The following is an 18,729-nucleotide window of genomic DNA, read 5'->3' on the forward strand; positions in this document are numbered from 1 at the left end:
TTCGGTATTACTAGGGGCTGTGGATCCATCTCTGTTGCTTAAATATTCCCCTATCCCGTTTCATCATTTTCGTTATTGTATCTAGCAATATATTATATTATCCTTCTAGAATTCTCTGTGGTGTAATATTATTTATTTGACCTATGGTTCTACTCGTCCTCTGTTGGCCAAAAGTGTCATTTTTTTAAATATATTATACAAATTGTAGCGATAAAGGACTGAATCTCAGTGGATCGTGATAGTAAGGAAAAAAAAGTTACATTTTCGATATGATTAATGGAGTATTTCCTCCTTGTCATTTTATATATGACAATTTTTGACCTAATATAGGTTAGTGATCTTAAACATATTGTGACACTATCATACGCCGAGCAAGAATATAAATGTTATGAGTTCGTGATTTTAATCATTTTAACTTACTTCATTCTAAATTAATAATGTGTTCATATTAATAAATTTCTTAAGATAAATATAAAGTTTGAGCAAAAATTAGTATGTTTGGCGGAACCCGTATCACGTGTTCGAGGCTTCTAGCTTCGCTCTGAACACTATATTTTGTCTATGACTAGAAGAACATGTCATTAACAATATAAAATAAAATATTTAAAATGAAATAATTACAAATATAAAAATATATCATTATTTTAAAAAGAAAATTTGATAATTGTATAACAAGGATTAGAGAAGTCAATGTTTAACGTAACGTTTATGGTCTAGATTTTCACACCTTCATTTAATTTACCAAAGTTTGTCCCAATATATGTTTGTCTCATGCGGTGACATATATACTATCTTTCATCAACAAATATGAAATAAATCTTCCTCACCACGTTTCCAAATGCAGCTGAAATTCATGGTACCCCAAACGAAAAGAAAGAAACATAACAAGACGCGCACGTTCTCTTGTTTTTTCTAAACTTGTCAGGTTCTAAGATAAAGATCACTATATTTTGATCATGGTCAAATCATAATATTGGGTAATTTTTCTGTCCTCACAATTTACACATTACCCTCTTCACACCATAATGTAAAATTTTATTAGATTTTTTTTGTTATATACAGAGGCGAAATCAGAATTTTAAACTTATGAGTTCGAAATTCTAACTGTATTAAGTTAGTGAGTTTTAAATTAATAATTTATACATGGTCAATGTATTTTTTAAAATAAATATAAGGTTCAAACAAAAGCTATTGGGTTCGACCGAACCCGCTCCCGGTCCGCCCCCGGTTATATACATTAAAATTACCAATTTGGTCAGGCATGCTAGTAGTTACTACTTGTTTATGTTTAATTTCTTTCTAGAAAATTGTATTCGTTGGTGGATTATATATTTACTGGAGCAAGCTGGGTTGATGGTTCAGTTCAGTATTAATAGTCACTGTTAGTGTAGGCTGGCTGGTTCTATGAACAAGCTGTCCAATTTTAAGTGAAGTTAATATATATGCAGTTTACAAGTGACTTTGTTGCATTCTATTGAAATTTTCCTATAGTCATCATACATACAGATACAAAAAACAACCTATTTTTTTATAACTCATTCAACTGTACAAGTTTAAATAGGTTGGATTATGATCTATTTATTGATTTGAGCAAACGCGTTGAATAAAAAATGATCGATCAAACTATTAAATAAAAGCAGGTCAAAATAGTATTATCGAGGGCCAAATGCAAAAACCCAATTACCCAAATTAGTGGAGGCAAAATGGTTAAAAGAAAATAATTATTCACCCATATGATCCACTAAAAATGGGTTGGATAATGAATTTTTTAAAAACGGGTCAAATATGGATAAAAATCATATTATTCACTTAGAAAATGGATAACCAATGGATAGCTAATGAGTTTAACTTTTACATTTGTAAAGCCTCAAATTGGGGGTTCCTCAAGTTTAGGAGACAAGAAATTCTCCCAAAAGTAATCATATTCAAGAATCCATATGTGTCGGATCGAAAATTTATCCGTTTTTGCATTACCCATTTTGACTCGCTTATATCTGACCCGGCCCACCCGTTTGTCACCACTAACCCAAACATACAAAATCAAATTAACCCGTCCATTTACTACATCTATATCAAGATTTCACAGCTTAAAGATTTCCTTCAATTCTATCTTTCTATACTCTTAATAACAGGCAGTTAGTGTAGGCTGGCTGGTTGTATACAATTGTATGAGTCATAAGTGAGCTGTCCAAGTGATCTGATCAGCGGGTAGAGAGAAATCAGTTTAATCGGACGGCCATGCATTGATATGATACAGTTCCAACAGTTGGGTATTCATTTCGCCATTAATGGCCTCTCGGGGTTGAGTTTCTGTCGCATTTAATACCTCTTCTGTAGAAAAACCAAATTACCATTTTTCTCTTCTCATGATCTCTAATTATTTCTTCCTTAATCGGAGGCAAAGCTAGAAAAGTCAATTACGAATTCGAACCCAACAATTTTACTTAAATCATATTTGTATTAAAAAATTCATTAAATATATATAAATTTTAATTGTGAATACAAAAACTAAGGTAAATTATGAGTTCGTTACATAAATTTTAAATACCGACTCCGCTTCTATTGCTGAGTCAGGAATATATATAATTTTTTAATTACGAATACAATAATTAAGCTAAGTTTTGAGTTCGTTAATTACGTAAATTTTAAATCCTGAGGAGTAATATCGAGGTCTCTTCATTAATGCTAGCTAGCTAAGGAGTAATACGTTGTTTCATTAGTAGCTATTAAATGCTATACAGAATACAATTGTGAGTTGTGCATATACACAATATATTGGTGCTATATAATATAGAGTGGTTACACACAAAACAAGGCCAACCAGAGAAAGCCACATAGAAAAAAGCTTGAGGTGGGAGAAACTGCTTCTCCTGCTGCAATATTATTTGTTTCTTAATAATTTTTTTAAAATCTTTGCTCTCTGCGCTCAATGGCTGTGGTTGGTGGTGCAGCAGCTCTACCTCTGATTTTCAAGCTTCTTCTCTCTTTACTTCTATGTTTTAACTCTTCTCCTTCTCTTACTCAAGGTATATATTTTTTTCATTTTGACATCATGATTTCCTTTGTTTTCCTTCTCTCTCTTTTTCTTGCTTTTCTAGCTAGTATACATTTTTTTCGTAGAAGTCGAGGTGGTCTCTCAGTATGAAATATGGAAATTCTCATAGTAAAAGATATCATCGATCTTCCCTTTTCACTTGTTTAATTTCTCTCTTCTTTTCTCTTGTGGGTAAAGATCAACTAGCATTTTCTGGTATAGGAATATTTCCATTTTATCTTTGTTTTCTCTTTGATCTTCACCATGCTCAGCTAACTTATCCGCCCAACTTGCTTGCTTTCTTGTTTTTCCCTCTATATATAGTTCTGATAATCGATTAATTCGGTAAAAAAAGAAATTAATAAAAAGCAAGAAGAATGGAGGAAACAAGGAAAGGAGAATGGGCTAAAGTTGCATTCTTTGTTGTTAACATCTCTACTTTTCGAGTTCCCAGCGTCGTCTACCAATCCAAGAACAAAGATTCCTGATTATTTTATGGAGTATTTTATATTAAATTCTTTCTTTTCTTAATCTCTTTAACAAAGAATGATATTGTTTTATATTTAATTTTTTTTTAACTTTAATCTATTTAAGAATGATATCTTTTTTATGTTTAAAAACTTCTTAACTTTAAATCTTTTATTTTATTCTTATAGCTATAAATAAAAATATCATAGAATATTTAAGATCCTAAGTTCTAACAACCATAAATTAACAATATTTTTGATGCCTTGTTTATCTGTATAAGAAATAGCTACTGCTTATAGTAGTGTCTCTCCTACTTGCGTTGCACATTAAATTGAGAAGGAAAAACGAAAAAAGAGTTACCTACATTTTAAGTCCTAGTATTTCTTTTTTCTACATATTTTCTAACTATAGCAGCATTTTTTGGATACAGCAGCAGGCAAATGGGTACCGTGGGAAGATAGATATCCATTCATAAGAGAAGCAAGTTCATTCTCCTCATCATCAAATAATGCTAATAATAATAAGGCTTATGACTATATAATAGTTGGCGGTGGCACAGCTGGTTGTCCTTTGGCTGCAACTTTGTCACAGAAATTTAGTGTATTATTGCTGGAAAGAGGCGGAGTTCCATTTGCAAATGCAAATGTGTCTTTCATGCAAAATTTCCACATCGCTTTGGCTGACACTTCACCTTCTTCTGCTTCTCAATATTTCGTCTCTACCGATGGCGTCTTTAATTCTAGAGCTCGAGTTTTAGGTGGTGGCACTTGCATTAATGCTGGTTTTTACACTCGCGCTGGCCCCAGGTAATGTACAACAATTCTGGTCATATTTTGAATTACTTTTTTTTTAGTAGATATACATATATTATACATTAATTATATATTAATCGGCTATGTTTAGCTTAATAGTTGGATGGGCGGCTAGCTATTTAGGTTACACTCGCGCTGGCCCTAGGTAATGTACTACACTTCACCTAGACTTACTGTTTACTTAGTCTAGTAATCATATATAGATTATTTACGTACTCCATCCGTTTCAATTTATGTGAACCTATTTTTTTTTTAGTCCGTATAAAAAAGAATGATCTCTTTCCTTATTTGAAAATAATTTATCTTTATACATTGATTTATAACTACACAAAACATATGTATCTTATTTTACACCACAAGTTCAAAAGTATTCTCTTTTTTCTTAAACTCCGTACTTAGTCAAATGAGTTCACATAAATTGAAACGGATGGAGTATTATATATGGATTATACATATACTATATATCTCTCAACTATTTTTTGTGTAAGTAACTGAGTGCGACTATTTAAGTTAAATTCTTCTTAACCACGTGTGTGTGTATATATATATATATGGAAAGTGCAATTTTTTTAATACAAGTAGTGCATTAATTATCATAGCGGGTCACTTGTCTTAACTTTTTGGTTACTAATTTGCATTTATTATTTATAAAAGGATACTTGTAAATTTTTCTTAATTGAGTCTAAATTCTTACGGTAAGATATATTTATATTATCAAGTCATTTATGAAGTAATTATCGGTAGATCTTTATAATAAACATTTAATAGCCTGCTATAATAGGTTAAATCACACTATAGTCATTTTTCTTATAATAATCTACATTATTTTCTCATCTGATCGATAATACTTACATAGTATTACTATTTCTGTAAGTTCAATAAATTAAAAGGGTCAAATTGGGTCTTTGTAAGCAAGTAGGATATATAACTATTTTGGGAAGGGAGAGTAGTTGTTATCAAAGAGAGAAATATGTTACTGAAGCCTAATTTTGGGGTTGTTCATTGCTGTTTGGTTCGGTGAATAATGATCTCCCAACTAGAAAAGTGAAATCCAGCATGTAGTGTTTAATGCCAATCAATTTTGGTCATGTTTTTGTAGTAAATAATTTCTTATTTTCGTAGGCTCGTCCAGGGGCGAAATTAGAGTGTCGGGAGTGGGTTCGTCCGAACCCAGTAACTTTGATTCGAACCTTGTATTTGTCTTAAATTTTTTTTTAAATATGTATAAATTATTAATTTAGAACTCAATAACTTAAAACGATTAGAATCCTGAACCCAAAAACTTGAAATATAGGCTACTCTGGCTTGTCAACCCATTCAGTATGCACTCACGTTACGTTAAATTAGTGGTTCTTTGAACCAAAAACAAGGAGAAAAAAAGAGTAGTGGTTCTCACTTTTTGCTATGTTAATATGTCATTATCAAAAGTATGATTACTTTTAACGAGTCATTAAATGCTTTTAAATGCTTTAGGACTCAACTAATACGGGCATTTATCGTGAAACATTTTTCCTGTTCAGGTCCGTCTTAACTACGTACAAGACCTTAATATGATTTAGACGTTGTCAAAAACTCAATAATGTTTTTTGTTGTGTATCAACTTGATTAATTGTTCAGCGACAAAAATATAGTGGGGACGATCACCTTAATATATTGTTGAAAAAACGTTATGATTTTCGTTTACCCTTATGTGGACATGAAGCTTTAGGTCCTTGTCTCCTTGATCAATTGACTAAAGATAACTTAATAATATTTGGGACATGTTATGTATGTCTCCTTTATTTTGTAGGTCTTGAAATAAAAGATTTGGTGGGGAATTGCACAAATATTTAAAGACAGCAAAATATTGAGTGTGCAATGATAAATACCCCGAAATTAAGTCCAACTACCAAACCAATATTGTCATTAATTGTATTCAAGGACATAAAAATTAACTTCCCTCTTTATGATGGTTCTTAAATTATTCCGTACTGTCTATAGCATGAATTGTTTGTGAATCCAAATATGAAACAAAGAAGTAGGTGGATGAGCAGTTATTAATGTCTTCCCCTATTGCTAGGTTGCAGGTAATTATCGGTAAATGTACACGATTTTACTTTTATACACTTACATTGTAACAATAAAATTATACTATCGTGTCATCCAAATATTAGTCGCTTTGGCAAATGAAATTTGTATCAAAATATTTGTCGTTTTAGAAAAACAAAATATTTATTAGCCCAGTGTTTATTAGGTGAGATGTTTAAGGTGTGATATAAGGTACTTCCTCTTGTCCATATTAAGTAACCTTTTTAAATTGGTCCAAAATAAGAATTAATTTTATTTTTTCAAAATTTGCCCTTATTTACATATCCCATTGTGTCAAGGTAACAATATGCAAATTTTAATTAAAGGTAATTTAGCGAATACATCTTTTTTTCTTTAGGAGTTCATATTTTCTTAAAGAATGTGCCAAAGACCAAAAAATCACTTTTTATGGAGCGGAGCCTGAAGTAGTAGCTTGGATCGGCATGTTAATGCCTACTTTTGACAAGAATTTAATTTGAATTTCTATTTGTGTGTTTGTGGGGTGGCTAGAGCACTAAGTACATACTCAAAATTGCTTTGTTTGAGTTATAAAAATTGATTGCAGGATCATACATGTGTTAATGCTATGATCTTTTGAACATGCAGTTACATAAAGAAAGCAGGTTGGGATTCTAAATTGGTGAATGAATCATATCCTTGGATTGAGAAACAAATTGTTCATAGGCCAAACTTGGCTCCATGGCAAAGAGCAGTAAGGGATAGTCTTCTTGAAATTGGTATCTCACCATTCAATGGATTCACTTATGATCACATCTATGGAACTAAGGTTGGTGGAACCATATTCGACCGGTTTGGACGTCGTCATACTGCAGCTGAACTACTTGCCTCAGCTAATCCAAAGAAGTTGGATGTTTTGGTGCATGCCACAGTTCAAAAGATTGATTTTGATACATCAGGTACTTAATGCAAAACAACCAACTAATTGCAGTACATCACACATGTTTGCTTTATTGTAGATATAACCGGATTGAAATAATTATATAGGAAAGAAGCCAAGGGCAGTGGGAGTCATTTTCAAAGACGAAAATGGGAACCAACACAAAGCATTTCTTTCAAAGAGGAAAGGAAGTGAAATTATAGTGTCATCTGGTGCAATTGGTAGCCCTCATATTTTGATGCTTAGTGGAATTGGACCAAAGGCCGAGTTGGAAAAGCTGAATATCCCGGTGGTGCTTGACAATAAGTTCGTTGGTCAAGGCATGTCGGATAACCCCTTAAACACGATCTTCGTTCCCACAAATAGGCATGTTGAGCAGTCATTGATTCAGACTGTAGGAATTACTAAGGCGGGGGTCTATATCGAAGCTAGTAGTGGATTTGGACAGTCCGGAGATAGCATCCGTTGCAACCATGGAGTCGCTTCAGCTGAGGTTAGTAGCAATATAATGTTTCAATTTATATCAATTACAAGCTGTTTGGACTTTATTACTGATAGCTTTAAGTGTTTTGTTTTGTTAAGCAATGTTTGGATAGACTGTACTGACGTTATTGGTTTGGCTATATTGTATTGTATGTCCTTTAATCTTGGTTCTCCTAACATTGTGTCCACATTTTGGAATAATCAACCAGATTGGACAACTGTCCACCATTCCTCCAAAGCAGAGAACATTTGAAGCAATTGAAGCATACCGAAGAAGCAAGAAAAACATTCCACACGAGTTGTTTAGAGGAGGTTTCATCTTAGAAAAAATAGCAACACCTTTGTCAAGAGGGAACATTAGCCTTGTCACTACAAATGCCGATGACAACCCTTCAATCACCTTCAACTACTTCAGCCATCCACGTGATCTAAAGCGATGTGTAGATGGAATACGCATTGTGGAGAAGATCGCGAAATCCAAACACTTCACCAACTACACACAATGTGACAAAGAGACACTAGATAAGCTCCTTAACATGAGTGTCCAAGCTAATGTTAATCTTATACCAAAACACACTAACAACACACAGTCTTTAGAACAGTTCTGCAAAGATACTGTGATCACAATATGGCATTACCATGGCGGATGTCATGTTGGCAAGGTGATCGCACCGGATTACAGGGTTCTTGGTGTCCATAGGCTCCGAGTTATTGATGGTTCGACGTTTGAAGAGTCGCCAGGCACAAATCCTCAAGCCACTGTTATGATGATGGGCAGGTAAGACCATAATAATACAAATTCCATGATAGAATTACTACCTCTGATTCATATTATCTGTCTTTTAAGGTTTCTGCACACCCTTAAAGAAAAACATTTAATAGCCTTAGTCATAGGAGATTTGTCTAAACTATACTTTATCTCTCCTTAAACATCTTGACTAATTAACACTCCACTAATTGAAACATGAAAAGTAGATTTGAAAAAAAAATCTAATAAATGTCTTGTTTTTTCTATAAAAAAGAAAAAGAAAAAAGGCAGTCCGTTGCACTAAGCTCCCGCTATGTGCGAGTTTCGAAGAAGGGCCGGAACACAAGGGTCTATCGTACGCAACATTACCCTGCATTTCTGTAAGAGGCTGTTTCCAACTCGTGAACTCCTGGTCAAATGTTTTAAAACAAATTCAGTTTGCTAAAACGACTAATATTTGGGACCGGAAAAAGTACTACTACATCGAATAGCTAACCGTTTTGTGATTCGTGCCGCGTTGATGCAGGTACATGGGAGTGAAGATTCTAAGAGAGAGATTAGGAAGAACAGCTGGTTTGTAAAGAGACTTGTATAACTTTGAAGTAGAAGAGGATTAAACCCATTCTTTTAGTTTGTTTTGTTGAGAGTTGGTAATTAAGTGGAGAAGAGTTGTGTCTTCTTTTTTAACCAAAGACTGTAGGTTTCATTTTACCATTCTAATTCTTAGCAAGCAGCTGTGTGTAGTCTGTCCAGATTGGCTTGCCATTGAAAAAGGTGTTTTTGTGTGTGTATGTCTGAGGTTGGAATTTGAACTTCTATGCTGTTTGGATTCACATCGTACGTAATATGTATGAAGTGCATGCTTATTATATATATAACCTCGAATCTTGATTCTTATATCTCTTATTCCACTTCTTTTTTACATTATAACTTGTTTCATGCATTTGGCTCGACTTGCCAAGTGAGTTTTACCAAAGTTTGATATCTAAAATGAACATGAAACAACTCAAACAATTGTCAAACTTTGAAGATTGTACCACAATCTTTTAAAGAAAGTTGGAGTCTCTTTTTTGATTTCTCGTTTGTGAAAGCAGAGGAATCTAGATTTATGTACATACAAATGGTCCCTCATTTTATTATTAGTAATGGTCAATTTGATTAATTTCCAAAGTGAAGGACTGGTAACATAGGATTTAGAAACAGAAAACAGACGGTAGAATGAATAGAATACTTTTTGAAAATAACTTGAGATATTTAGAAACTACAAAAAAGCATGCTACTTTCCATATAGAAATAAGAACTAATCAAAAAGTTACTAGTCAAGTATTAAGTTTTGCAACTTAAAAGTAGAGAGGGAGTACATAAAATGAACATCTTAAATCATCTAGCACTGAAAATTCTACAATATTCCGGCCTAGGGAACTACCTCTACAAGAATAAATTTCCTTTGGTCCAATTTCAAGTCAAAAGAATCTAATATTTCTCGATAATCATAACATGAAAATGGTTCACTTGATTACATAAGGTTTACAAATAGAAGTAAAAATCCTGCATTTCAATATCAAGGTGTCCTAAATATAGTTAAATGGCAAGATTTTCTTGAAGAAAACAAGAAAACAAAAATTGATGGTTCAATTCTTCTGATACTATCTACATACAAAAATAAGATAACTCCAAGAACCAGAACAAAGAACAGCAATTTTATGTTCTGATATAATGTAAGATTTTATGGTTGCTGCTAAAAGACTTCATCTTGGCTTATGAATAACTATGTTCACTCATGCTTCCACTAGAAAGAACTCTCAACCGTTTCCAGAAATTATTTTTTCTTCCCATTTTCAAAGGAGCGGAATTGAATTGCCTCCTAAAAGACTCAGATTCCAGTGTTTCATATCTAGCTGATGTACTCTTTAAATCCGAAGCTGATGACGCCGTTTTGACATTTAAGGGAGAATCATAACCTGGAACTGATTTATGGACTAGTGAAGTTTCTGTAACGGAAAGGTTGTCGTGGCTGCAACTTCGTGACATTGGCTCTCGTGTCTCGTCAAACTCATCACATACTAATTTCAAGGCTTGAACCACTTCTCCCATGAAAGGACGATGCGATACTTCTGGCTGTACACACATTGATGCTATTGCTGCAACTTTGCTGATACTATCAAATGGGATATTATCAGACTCTATTGCTGGATCTATTATTGTTTCTAAACCTTCCTTAGTTGTCAGGAGCGGACGAGCCCACGCAACAAGATTTTCTTGACCTGACGGCTGTGATAAATCTACAGGCTTTCGTCCACTTAAGAGCTCAAGGAGAACTACACCGTAGCTATAAACATCACTTTTCACCAGGAGATGGCCAGTCATTGCATATTCTGGAGCTAGGTAACTGCAACAAATAATTAGCAATTAGGTAAAAGCCAAAGATTACACATTGGGAATCATTGCCATGTTGTTTATTAGCAGAGGCAGATAAATATAAGTTCAATGGATTTAACTGAGCTCGGTATACTTTACACGGAGTATAAATAAATATGTGGAAAAAAATACTAAAATTTTGACAGGTGGATTGCATCAAGTTTAAATATTGAATCCGCTTATGCTTATTAGCGTTGCCAGCACTTGGAAAAGAACAATAAGTCAGAAAATTTCTTTCGACAAAAGAATGCATACCCGAAGGTGCCCATCACATGTGTGGAGATATGTCGGTTTCCCTCATCCAGTGCTGTTCTAGCCAAGCCAAAGTCTGAAACTTTTGGTGTAAAATCATGTTCTAGCAAAATATTACTAGACTTGAAGTCCCTGTGTATTACACGAGGGCTCGAGTCCTCATGCAGATAAGCCAATCCTCGAGCTGCACCTAACGCAATCTTCATTCTTGCATACCAATCAAGAGGAGAAGCCTCTTTATCAATTCCTGAAAGAGAGAAAGAGAAACCAAAAGCACTTATTCAACCTTAATTAACCATGAAAATAAATTTTGGTGTATTCATTTTTCAGATATGTACCAACCATGTAAATGGGATTCGACACTCCCATTAGGAACAAGTTCATAGACCAGGCAGCGACAATTTTCCTCTGTGCAAATACCTATCAATTTGACCAAGTTTCTGTGATGCAGCCTACTAAGCATCTCAACTTCTGCCAAAAACTCACGGCCTCCCTGCCGATCATCTCTTTTTAAAACCTTAACTGCTACTTCCCTTCCATCATCAAGGATTCCACTATACACGAGTCCAAAACCGCCTTCTCCAAGGACCCTTGAAGTGTTGAAGTTATTAGTAGCTCTCTCTATATCGTTTGTACTAAAAACTTTTGCAGTTCCTGTGTAAGCTAAAATACTAGAACTGAAGGACAGCGATTTTGAGGTAGGCCTACTTAGCAAAAGCGTAGATCCACCACCACCTGTTCAGTACATATTCATCAGTTCTAAGACGCATTATGTAATGGCTTAAAGAAAAATAGGCCAAATGGGCAGTTTATCTGCAATTTCTATCAGTAAAGTTTACCTGATGTTTTCCCCTGAGAGGAGATTAAAATATGTAGAGGTTGCTCAGGTGATTTAGCACAACATCCGCACTTTAATAACAAAAGCCAAATAAATCCCATGCACACAACAAAGGCTGTGAAGGATGAAAGAACAATCACGATGATCATATTTCTAGCTATTCCATTCTTTCTCATTCTTGACACGTCTACACCCAGAGGTTTGATGGTCCTTCCATTATTTTCATTGCCGGGATAGACTGGAAGATCATCAATAGTAGCACTGCTTGAATGATGTGAAGGTGGAGAAGGTGGTAGCCCTGCATAATAATCAACTTTATAAGAACTTAAGCAATTGAATGTGTGTAACACAAATAAAGTGCACGGAAACGGTTATCAGAGAACGGAGAACAAGCAAAATCAGCATAATAGAATTAATTGAGCCAGTGAACATTGACAAATTGAAATCAGAACAAATTGTGATTTTTTTTGGGCGGAAGTAGTAATCTAGCTGCAAATATTTATGGGAAGCTATGCGCAGAAAAGACCGGAATTTTGACTAATCTGAGAGCATTAACTATGATAGCATATACCCCTTAGAAATTAGTCCATTGCTGTCCTGTAAGGACATGTTTAGTCAAACCATTACAGAAATGGGGAACAATTGTTGAAAAGGAATAGATCTGAGGTGACCTACAGACAAAATATTAGCAAGCTCTTTTTCCAATCTACCATATTAGCACCTCTTCATATGCACAAGAAAACAGTTGAATTGTTCGTTTATGATTCCACCTAGCACGACTGTTACCCGTGTCAAAACTCCATATGGCCTCTATAAGCTAATATCTTGCTTTCTATTAAGCCTAAATTGTAAATTTACTCTCTGTCTAACAAATTAAGATTGTTAGACCAATATGTACATGTGTGCACCAAAAAGGAAAGAAAAAAAAGGTTATAGCGCTTGAATAACATCATGGTGGAATCTACAAATATCAGATTTAGATATTACTACTAGTACCAATTGACAACCTGGATAGCGGACATAAACCATCTCATATGCACCAAAGAGCGAAGTCTCTATGAATACCGCCCTCTTCCAGAACTTCTGATAGATTGTAAAAGCAGTGGTAGCATCAAATTTTCCATCGGCAGGAACTAAGTTGATAAGTACAATCGTTTTCTCAAGCTGCTGATTGACTGCATTCGCTCCCATAATGCGCACTTGACTCCTGTTAAGCGAAACACCGGAAGCAATTTCCTTGGCAAGCTCGGATACCAAAGGAAAAAAGGTATATAGTGTGACACTGAGGTGCATTTCTACTTGAATGGGCCATACACAGCCGCAGGGTGATCCAGGAGGTGTGTACGTCAACGGCTCAGTGCATGTCAAAGAACTACAGTCTATAACAAGATCAAACATTTTATTTAAGAATTTTTTGGTCTTGGCTGAAGTTTCAATTCCAATGAAAATTAGTTAGAAGAGTAACTTGTTTAAATAGAGAGCTAAAAATCACTTGTCTATATACCATGATTGGGAGGCGGTGGCGGCAGTGTCATAACAGGCAAAGGAGGTGGACTCCGTTTCTTTCCTTTTAAAGATGAACTCGTTGGTGATATTGTAGGTGTAGCCGTGGGAACTGGCATCAATAAGAAGGATCAGATCATCAGCATTACCTTTTATTACAAATAAGAAAGGAGACGATGCATTAAGATTACGGTTTATACACATACTTCCCAAGTGATTAGGTTGCATTATCGGTGATGGAACAGGTGCCCAACTTACTGATGAAGGAACAGGAGACTTATATGGAGAGATTGAAGGCCCTGTATGTTTTAAGAAGAGAAAACAATAGTTACTTGAGTAGGCAAAAAAAAAAAGTAGTCTAGTCTTTCGTCCATCCAAATATGTACATTACTATTTCTATTTCAATCTAAAAGAGGAAGGCGATTCATTTTTAAGAATAACTCACCTGGCCCGCTTGAAGCAGGCGGATGAAGGTGATCGTATGGGTCAGGTGTAAAGCCACTGTATTTGTGCTTCCTATGATGGTGCCTAAAAGAGGAGATTAAAGGCGCAGATGCAGATGTATGTACTTGCTTTCGACCAGAATTCCTAAAATGAGGCGAAGTTGAAGGTGTGTCCGCATAATTAAGTGGTTCCAAGATCTTGTGCTGATAAGTAGCTGCAGAAGAAAATCTGGACTATCAGGTTTTGCTAACTTCAAAAAATAAATAGTTCTAGCTATTTCAAAAATACCTTTAGTTGGATGATGATATGGTGGTGGAGCACTGTGAAATGCCTTGAAATGGGGTGCAGCAGCAAATGTGTCATGTCTCTTCCGGATAGAAGTTGGAAGGGGAGACAAATCTGCAATGTGTATGCAATGCAAGAACATATGAAAAGATTTGATAATCAGGAAATATCTATTACATTTTACATAATTCCTGACTTCAGCTAAATTGGTTGACAAATGTAATAGCAGCGAATTTGACAAATGAAGCACCAGATGGCAAGCGTATTAACATTAAACAAGGGTTGTAAAGTTCACGAATCTAACACATATAAAGGGAAAGAATTTCACCTTGTCGTCGGAGGGATAGACGCAATCCTCTATTCCTGTGAAAACTACGATCAAGTCTTCCATCCTTGAATTTGAAAATTGCAGAAGCTGCATTTTTCAGTGAAAGCAGGTCGAATCCTGCAATGGTGCTAAAGCTATTTAGTAGCTCTAGGATACTCCTACAATTCAATTTACTAGCCCAGTATTTAAAAACATTTCAATGAAAAGAGTGCAAAAACCATAACTAACCCTCAATTCGAGCAAGTTGAGGTCGACTATATAAATCCTCACTAACCATATCACTCCATTTAAGCTCATCTCATACTCATATTATACAACAAAAAAGTACAAAAGTAGATCATAACTTCATATTCCTACTCCCTAGAGTCATCCCATTGCATTTGCTTCAACTTCTTTTTCTTTTTCCTTTGAAATGAAAGATAAAAACTACTTGACTAAGCCCTTGCTCAAACAACTAAGAATTGTATTATTATTTATTAACACACAATTAACCAAATTCAATCAGAAACATAAGCATAAAATAACAACAACAGACCCAGTATATTTCCAACATCAGTTGGGGTCTTGGTAATGTATACGCATATGCAGATCTTACCCTTACCTAGTGAAGGTAGAAAGTGTGTTTCCAATAGACCGTCGGCTCGGAAATCAGAAACATTAGCATAATTGAAACAAATGCACGGTCAAGCAAGTTCCAATTTAAATACAGACTTAGTGATCACAGTATGGTACCTGCAGATAATTGAACTGAAAAACCACATAGAATCACCAAGAATTTCAGCAACGTGAAACACTGCAGCAACCCCATCTCTCTCCTCAAGAATAAACCCAAATGATCAAATTACAAGACCATCATTGGCCTATAAAGCAGGAATTTTCAAGCAAGAAAAAGAATTTGAATGAACACAGTCCTGTTTTGTACAATGTGGTTAGAAAAAACATAGAGTATATGTTAAAGGGACAACAAAAATACAAGTGTATGTAGCTTATGCAATGAGACCCAAAAATGGTACAGCGGTCAAAGTAATGAAGAGGAAGGTAGTGACGGTGAAAATATAAAAACACTGTCTAAGTTAGGTGGGAGGTAGTAATAAAACCACAAATCTCTCAGATTTTTTATATTCTTGGAATGAAATAATCATAAAAAATTGGTTACTAAAGATAGTTAAAACTGATCAAAGCAAAAAAGAGAGTACTAGTACAAAACTAGAGGTTTGATCCAGTGAGACTGAGAAAGAGCTAAAGCTAAAGTAAGAGAGAAACTGAAAGAAAAAAGCTTCTTTCTTTTTCTTGTGGGGATGAAAGAAACAGGGGACAGAAAAAGAATTATTCTTTTTCCAAATTACTCAAGGATTCATTTGACATGATTTGTTTAGTTGAAATTTAGTAATAACATTGAAATCTTTCAGTTGAAATTGTTGACATATTGTTTAAGTGGAACTCCCACCCCCTACTCCCCTTCCACCGGCTTTATTTATTGGAAGATAAATTATGTTGGAATTAGTTATTTTTGTATTATTTTTTTATTGATTATATTATATATTTTATTAATTTTGGGATTATCATTATTACTATTTTATCCTGAGATTACTATTTCATCCTCTAACATGTATAAGTTATTCCGTTATTATTTTTAATCCTGAGATAATTTATTTTAGAATTAGTAATCAAACAGGGATAAAGCATTACTAAATTTTTATTCTAATATTATTTTGATTTATCCATCGTACCAAAACCCCTGACAATGTAAAATTAGAATAATAATTTACTATAATTAATTAAATTAGAATAGAAATTGTTCTTATTGTCTTAAACTCTATTTTTAATCCTGTTGCAGTCCCCATCATTATGAAGTAAATAGTCCACTTGCAATTGCATTTTCAACTCACTAACTTGAAGAGATTAGTCTTTGATTTGTAAAGATCTCATTTACTTGCACTTTAATTAGTGCAACTAAGTACTGAAGATGGTAAAAGGTAGTGTCTTTTCCACCTTTTACTTTTAAAATTAAAAGCAGGCGAATAACATAATGCCCCACCTTCGTAACGTGATTGGTCTTTGATCAATTATTTATCATATCTATTCTGAATTACCATTAAGATAAGTTGTACACAATTACATTATAATAGTATCTACTTGGGTTCCACTCATTTCCCATTTATAGAAGTAACTCCTCTTCAACTTTTTCCTTAACATAACATCATTAATAAATCACTCAAAAGTTTGGAACAACTTTTTCAATGAGTTCTCTTGTGTTGTCGGGCTAATTTGTGTGCATCTTTACTATTTTATTCTTTATCTTTTACGTTTAATTAGGGAGGAATCTAATATTTAAATTTCAAAGATTCAACCTTTAAAGTTTTTACAATTAATAGGGCCAATTTTAATATTTCTTGATATTTTAGTAATTATTTTACATGTATATTTATACCTCATTTATTTATATGGTGCATCCATCTTTGCCTCTAATTAGTATAAATACCAAATAACTTTATCCAAAAAAATGTAGGCTGATGAAAAGAATCACTTAGCCTTTTGTCTTACCCAAGTTTGAACTTTGGTATCCTATTAATATTTACGTCACTCTAATGATCGTTGAGCTATGACCATTGAGTGCAAAAGAAACTCCACCGCTCGTGTATGAATATTGAAATATTATTTAGAATTGGAGAGGTTATTATGGGTAGAACCTAAATGTCTTGTCTGGTGGGTGGTTTAATGTTTGGAAGAGGGGGAAAAGATATGGTAGGTCTAATGAAATCATGATGGGGTTGTTACTATTCTTGATAGGAGACACCAGGGGCGTATCGGGGTTCTATGGGCACGTGAACTCATGCTCCACGTCCTAAATCATGTATAATAATGTTATATTTTTTTAAAAATATTTAAATATATGTGTGTGCACCCATACTAAAAGTATTATATGATGGGATGGTTATTGAGTGTAACTTTCTAGGTGAGGTTGTGAGTTCAAATCTTATGTCAATCTTTTTGTTTTTTCTTTTTTTTCTAAAAGTAGACGCCCACGGGAGATGGGCGTGTCTGGTGTTACTTTTTATGTATTAATTAAATACTTTTTCTTTTTATTTCTTTTTTTGTTTGGTTTATTCTTTCAAAATTTTCACACATTGAAATTCGTATTCTTCTTTTGTCGCTGTAAAATCTTATATGATTAAACAAAATGTGTATATTAAAACTAGTAGTAGTGTATGATATAGTATATAGTCAATGTATTCAATTGATCTCAATATTTTCAACATGGAAAATAGATATAGATGTAAAAAAAAACTATTTAAAAAATATTTGAACTTATAATTCCAAAAGTACAATGGGTACGCAATCGTAAGAACTAAAGGTTGAACCTGTAATATTTATATTCTGGATCCACCTCTTCTTAATAGTGCACCCATCCTGTCAAAATTCCGGATCCGCCTCTGGGAGACACGGTATAGAGGTGGGAATATGGATAATGTAGTGTCGTGTCTGTCGAGCGGATTCAGAATTTTGAGTAAAAATTATTAAATTTTCGTGAACCCATATAGTACATGTTAGCTCCGCTTCTGTGAGGGGCGGATATAACATACTACCTACGGGTTTAATCGAACTCATAATTTTTGATGTGACGCATAAATTTATGTGTAAAAATTTACTAACATTATAACAACAAATAAATATGAACCTATAACTTTAAAAATATAATTGATTCAATAGTAAAAGTTTCAAAAGTTAAAACCATAAAATTCAAATGGTGGTGAATCCATATATTAGGGATGAGGTGTTGGACAGCATCTTCACCACATGCATTATGGTGAAAATGATGGTACTTTGACTGACGTCAAACACCATTGCTTTTCTTCGACATTCTGTCGGTGCCTCTCGGCGACTTCGCAATAACTCCATTTAGTATTATAAAACTCATTTTTTTTAAAATAGAAATTTTTTCTATAGTATATTGAGGTCAAAAAAACTAGAGGTAAAATAATAAGAATTGAACTCATACATTTGTACGGAATACTTTCACTAGTAGTATTAGATTGTGAATTTTGATTGTCAGAATAAACTCACTTTGGCTACATTTTTCAAATATTTTTAAATGCATTGTTTACCCGTAAAACCGTATAATTTTATTTATACGTGATTTATACACAAGT

At 34.0% G+C, this 18,729-nt stretch overlaps 2 protein-coding genes across 5 annotated transcripts; one reads left to right on the forward strand and one right to left on the reverse strand.

Moving 5' to 3' along the window:
- The first annotated feature begins 2,801 nt into the window (after nucleotides 1-2,801).
- On the forward strand, nucleotides 2,802-9,407 carry LOC104096072 (protein HOTHEAD-like). 4 transcript variants are annotated; one of them, XM_009602376.4, is made up of 6 exons: nucleotides 2,802-3,026; nucleotides 3,933-4,308; nucleotides 6,988-7,298; nucleotides 7,387-7,772; nucleotides 7,972-8,540; nucleotides 9,037-9,407. In XM_009602376.4, exons 1-6 carry the CDS (start codon nucleotides 2,930-2,932, stop codon nucleotides 9,089-9,091), a joined length of 1,794 nt encoding a protein of 597 aa, XP_009600671.1. In that variant the 5' UTR covers nucleotides 2,802-2,929; the 3' UTR covers nucleotides 9,092-9,407. The 4 variants fall into 4 exon arrangements, with proteins under 4 accessions (XP_009600671.1, XP_009600672.1, XP_018626282.1 ...); XM_009602377.4 differs by having other exon boundaries at nucleotides 3,936-4,308; XM_018770766.2 differs by lacking the exon at nucleotides 2,802-3,026 and adding an exon at nucleotides 3,127-3,250.
- Nucleotides 9,408-10,003: 596 nt separating this feature from the next.
- On the reverse strand, nucleotides 10,004-15,954 carry LOC104096071 (receptor-like serine/threonine-protein kinase ALE2). Its single transcript, XM_009602375.4, has 11 exons — nucleotides 15,311-15,954; nucleotides 14,579-14,695; nucleotides 14,254-14,364; nucleotides 13,967-14,179; nucleotides 13,728-13,820; nucleotides 13,523-13,633; nucleotides 13,026-13,397; nucleotides 12,020-12,316; nucleotides 11,523-11,915; nucleotides 11,184-11,427; nucleotides 10,004-10,899 (listed from the first exon to the last, which is right to left on the reverse strand). Exons 1-11 carry the CDS (start codon nucleotides 15,384-15,386, stop codon nucleotides 10,269-10,271), a joined length of 2,658 nt encoding a protein of 885 aa, XP_009600670.1. The 5' UTR covers nucleotides 15,387-15,954; the 3' UTR covers nucleotides 10,004-10,268.
- Nucleotides 15,955-18,729: the final 2,775 nt, after the last annotated feature.

The sequence above is a fragment of the Nicotiana tomentosiformis genome, chromosome 3, assembly GCF_000390325.3.
Source record: "Nicotiana tomentosiformis chromosome 3, ASM39032v3, whole genome shotgun sequence".
NCBI lineage: Eukaryota > Viridiplantae > Streptophyta > Magnoliopsida > Solanales > Solanaceae > Nicotiana > Nicotiana tomentosiformis.